General features: G+C 34.5%; 1 protein-coding gene across 5 annotated transcripts; it reads right to left on the bottom strand.

The window, feature by feature from the left end:
• Window positions 1–230: 230 nt before the first annotated feature.
• LOC102585492 (uncharacterized) lies at window positions 231–4,196 on the bottom strand. Of its 5 annotated transcripts, none has more exons than XM_015309685.1 (7): window positions 4,038–4,196; window positions 3,905–3,967; window positions 2,590–2,889; window positions 2,097–2,384; window positions 1,930–2,010; window positions 1,784–1,855; window positions 231–698 (listed from the first exon to the last, which is right to left on the bottom strand). In XM_015309685.1, exons 1-7 carry the CDS (start codon window positions 4,116–4,118, stop codon window positions 510–512), a joined length of 1,074 nt encoding a protein of 357 aa, XP_015165171.1. In that variant the 5' UTR covers window positions 4,119–4,196; the 3' UTR covers window positions 231–509. The 5 variants fall into 5 exon arrangements, with proteins under 5 accessions (XP_015165171.1, XP_015165173.1, XP_015165172.1 ...); XM_015309687.1 differs by having other exon boundaries at window positions 2,139–2,384; XM_015309686.1 differs by having other exon boundaries at window positions 2,097–2,381.
• Window positions 4,197–5,129: the final 933 nt, after the last annotated feature.

The raw sequence follows: 5,129 nt of genomic DNA, 5'->3' as shown, positions 1-5,129 counted from the left end.
CAAGTTGTTTTTATATTAGTAGTAGAAGCTGAGGCAAAGTAAGTATTTAAGACTTACGGACATCTTAAGATAAATACAAAGTTTCGACCAAACCTACAGGTCTCGTTCAAACCCGTAAAATATGAGTCTCCTCCCCTAAAGTAGAAAGGGCACTAATCTAGCAGGCTTCACCATTTTGCAAAAAAAAAAAGATGAAACACATCATCAATGGAAGAAAAAGGGTATGCACACAAAACTTAATTTCATCTGGTTCCAGTGTCACTAGTAAATAGTAGTAATAACATTTTCTGGAAAGAGGACAAAGCAGAGATCTTCCAAGTTAGCTTGCATATATTTACATACATCCAAGATGCAGGTGAACTCAGGGCAAAACATGGGGCAAAAACAAGAGAGTTTCACCAGACATAACATTTTACTAAAACCACAGAGCAAAAGATATATATAGCTTAGGATCTGTTGAAGGCATAAACAAACGCAAACTCCTTCAACAAGGATGAGCACACTTCCTACTAGTTTTTCTTCATCCTCTTAACGCTGTACTTTCTCTTTACAGGAGGCGGTTTAGGTGCACGGGCAGAGTTTTGAGCAGGAGCCTCTGGATGATGTTTGACTGTTCCATCAGATAAGTTCGTCACGGCACCAGTTGGTCTCCACCCATTTGAAAAAGCAACCACATCCTTGCCAATCACATTCTCATACTGCAAAACAAGATTATTAGTCGTTACATCTTGCCAAAGGAAAAAAGGCTTAACAATTAAACGTGGGGAATGTCAAGGAAACTTTGTACAACAGTGAGAATTTTGAAACAAACTTCATCTACAAATATATAAGTGTGAAACTAGGCCTTAAAGTTTTACACTCATATGTCTTGGGAGTTTTGAGTATTTATCCAAGAATTTGAGATGATGGATCACCATAATCAACCAAATAAAGGTAAAGTCTTGAGTACGATTAGGCATGGCAACAAGATGTCAGTCCATCGGAGCCTGACCTTGTATAAGACATGTGACAACTCTCAATGATACATGTTAAATCTTTGATCTCACACCTTGAGGGACCTTTTCTACTAGACTTACTAGAAACTAAGGCTACTGATACATCAAGATCCAAGACGTCTAAATTGTAACAAAGGGTTTAAAAACTATAAATAATTTATATGGTTTGAATATAGCAGTCTTTAGGTGGATAATTCCAAGTCGACAATTGTCAATGGTTTCAATTTTCATAAATTTAAAAATAAATTATCCAATTATCAACAAGTCATATATCATGCCACGAAAGGAAAATGACGAGTCACATCACACATCCCATATAGTAATGGCATCCTGCCCATCACCAGTCAACAAGGCTGATCTTCGGTACTGTAGAAGTACTTTAACTTCATATTTTGTAAAAACAAGCTGACAAAGGTTTTGAAAGATCACACTGTCTTTAAAACATTAGCCACTATCTGAGGACCACGATAATTCAATAGAGAAATAGAAAACACAATAGCAAAGTCGGTGATGAGGCCAAGCTTGAGAAAGCATGTTAATAAATGTTCAAATATCAAAATGGATCTATGTTGCCTCTTATCAGTTCTGCTCTTGGTAAATGTTTATTCGGTGAGTATCTCCAAAAAATTGGATACATTCAAATCCTTCTTCCACACAATTCAAGTATATACCTCACCAAGAAAAGCTAAGGACATTAGCGAGCAGATGGTGATTTCATACCAGGAACAAGAAGTAGCATCCACAAGGTGATAAATCAGAATACATCCAGTATAAGGAATATCACTTACTATCTTGACTTTTCCAGACATGTAGTGTAATTTCTGGGCTTGTTGATAGTTTTCCTCCGTCAGGGCCTCGATCTAGATAGCGATAAATATCATCCTGATCAGATTTGAAAATTTTACCATAAAATGAATCGAGACAAACAGACTACCTTTTTCACCGAGGCAGTATACAGAATTTTGTAGTTGAGGTTTGTTGGCGTAGCTTCACTTGCAAAGGGCCTTTTGCATCTCTGTTAAGTAATTAAAGCTACAAGCTTCAGGCATAGCAAGATTAAAGAAGAAAAGCAAGTAAAATGACAACACAAGATACACTCACAGTCTGGACCAAATGGTCAACTATCATTTCTGAGCTACTCACATTCCTGATCGGTTCAGGACAAATTGGCTCTACATGCAGCTCTGTGTCTCTATCACAGTCAGTAGGATCGACGTGATGAATACCTTCCCTCCCCTGTCTTTTCCCAAATGACCCTATACTTTTAAGCTGACCAGGTTGTCTAACAATCATGCCATTGGCCTTTAATGTTTTCCTCTTTGAGGAAATTGCTTGAGAATGTTTACTTTGCGCATTAGTCAATGCAGAGTTTGTTGGACCATCAGCCTGCTGATTAATATTGAGACATTGCAATCAGTCAACTCAAGGGACAGGAAGTATCATGTACTTCTATAGTCCAGCTTTTCCATTGAGTGAAATGAATAAGCAAATAAATAAATCTTTGATCGGGCTTAGAGAAGGAGCATTTAAGAAAAGTTTCAGGCATAGCAAGATATAAAAGTAAACGGACATCAAAAACAAGAGACATCCTTACAGTGTGGACCGGACAGTCAACTTCAATTTCCGAGCTACTCACACCCCTGATTGGTTCAAGACTGATTGGCTCAACATGCAGCTCCTCATCTCCATCACAGTCGGTAAGATCGATATGCTGAACAGGTTCCTTCCCTCGTCTTTTCCCGAAGAACCCTAAGCTTCTAAGTCGATTGGATCGCCTAACAATCATGTTATTGCCCTTTGTTACTTTCCTCTTTGAGGTAAAAGCTGCAGATTGAGAATCCTTACTTTGCACGTTATCAGTTGTCAATGAAGAGTGACTTGGACCCTCAGCCACCTGTGATCGTGAACGAGACATTCAATCACTCTTGAGGTATAATGTATTTCTATAGTACAGCTTGTCCAAAGTAGAAAACAAATAAGCAAATATATAAATCTTTGCCATCCCTTTAAGAAGGAGCATTTAGGAATAGGTTTGACATGCAAGGCCAATTAATAACTACTATATCACAGTGTAAGTATCAAAAGAAGTAGCCATATTAGCAAGCACATCAAGGAATAAGGCAAATTGGTCATTCAGAAATGAAAGATGAATGCAAAATAGTTTACAAATTTAATCAATAACTGAAGTGCAATCCTCATTGAAATTTGTGCAATTGTCAACAAACAACATCCAAAAAAACAGTATAACCAGGATAATAACATTTTTTTGCACATTAGTACCAATTGTAAATCATCAACAGAACTGTTTCCTATCAAGGCTAAAAGTAAAAAGTAAAAACATACAAATTAGAAGAGCTATTCTTTGCACAAAGTTACCATAAGATAATCACTATACAAACTACAAAGCAAGAACCAAGTAACCAAACACAGAAAATGGGATGAGTGAAAATGTAGCTAATCAACCTCCAACTTCAACTACTAGTTTGAGGATCCATTTGGGTGGGTAAAAATATAAATAATTAACCCCACCCCAACCGCTGGCTTCCACAAAAAGTAAAATGAAAACGAGGCATTACAGGTAACTAGCAAAAACAGAGGCAGCTTAGGAGCATAAAAAATCCAAATTGGAAAAGAAATTACACTATATATACACTGTTACGTATATCCAGAAGATATTGAACTTTATATTGTTTACTTCTCTATTTTTTGAATACCCTAGTGAAAATCCGATTTCCGCCTCTGCATTTCAAATGGATACATATTGCCTACACACACGCCATCTTCACCCGAAAAAAAAAACTCATCTTTTCTCCATAACCACGCAAAAAACAGAGTACATCGGCATTATCAACAATCTTTATTGGTCAGCAAATTAAAACACATTTAGGTCATTTCCCTGATGATCATACCTCATTCTGGGATGCTAAAGATTCCCTTTGAATATACTGCTCTTCCTTCAAATGCACAAAATACTAAGGGAAACGATGAACTGTGGAAAGTTAGGAAAATTGTTGCGTAAAAACAAGGGCAGAAAATAGATACCTCATTGTGGGTTACTTCCATGTCGGCTTTTCTCTTCCTCCATCTTTCCTTTGCGGCTATTGACAACCTTCTTGCTACCATTTTTTTGTATCTCAAACAAGAAAGTTGCTCACAGACTTTCTGCTTTATTTTAGAGAGTAGCAAAAGCTTTACTTTTAATGTGAGCAGAGAAAGCTACAGTAGCTGGGGTAACATCGATAATATGGTACCGTATTTGAAATTTTGGTATCGGAATTTTGATATTTGGTTTTTAAAATTATTATACTAGTATCATATTAATTTAATTTGGTATATTAATTTGGTTTTAATAGTTTGTGATATGATAAATTGGTAATGACAATTTATTCAACTTTCATTAATATATACTCGTATAATAGAGTATTATGACTTCGACAATTCAAAAAAAGACTCATACTATACTAACACATTATCTATGTAGAAATATATATTCAAAAGAAAGTACAAACAATTCATTTTGTTAATCAATTACATTTAAAATATATTTCAATCAAAATAGAATAGTCGCGGCTTGAACTTCTAAACATTTTATTTATACTAATAGGCTGTGTATTTATTTGTATTTAAATATATATATATATATATATATATATATGTATATGTAATTATATACTTTGGTATCATATTCGTATTTTGGTATGTCACTTCTAAATATCAAATATCAAATATCAAGAAAATTTAAAATATATATCACATATCATACCAAATACCATAATGCTAAAATTATAATATCAAAAATTTGATATAATATAAAATTTCGATATATATCATACCATATTTACACCTATCCATAACGGAGGCGTTCTATTTCTCATTACTGGGATTCGTAGGACACGAGAGATTTTTTCACTTTTTTAGGAAAGAATCATTTTATTTGGAAATTATTATTCCCTCCCTCTCATTTGATATGATGTGGTTGGATTTGAAACAAAATAGAGTTTAAAGAAAAAATTGTAGTCTAAAATAAGTTAAATGTTTGGATAGCTATGAATTCTTCTGGGCAAAAACAGATTTTTTAAGTTAAAATGTTCCTAAATATAGAAATCTGTCATTTTATTTGAAATTGATTAAAAA

The sequence above is a fragment of the Solanum tuberosum genome, unplaced genomic scaffold (assembly GCF_000226075.1).
Source record: "Solanum tuberosum cultivar DM 1-3 516 R44 unplaced genomic scaffold, SolTub_3.0 scf00110, whole genome shotgun sequence".
In the NCBI taxonomy this organism is placed as follows: domain Eukaryota; kingdom Viridiplantae; phylum Streptophyta; class Magnoliopsida; order Solanales; family Solanaceae; genus Solanum; species Solanum tuberosum.
This window is presented reverse-complemented; position numbering and strand designations above follow the sequence as displayed.

Bases quoted from the DNA above. Each gene is read 5' to 3' on its own strand.
- LOC102585492 (XM_015309685.1), bottom strand. From the start codon at position 4,118: ATGGTAGCAAGAAGGTTGTCAATAGCCGCAAAGGAAAGATGGAGGAAG. The intron at 3,968-4,037 runs GTATCTATTTTC...CGTTTCCCTTAG, and splicing joins TGGAAGTAACCCACAATGAG to TATTTTGTGCATTTGAAGGA. The intron at 2,011-2,096 runs GTGAGTGTATCT...ATTACTTAACAG, and splicing joins TTGACCATTTGGTCCAGACT to AGATGCAAAAGGCCCTTTGC.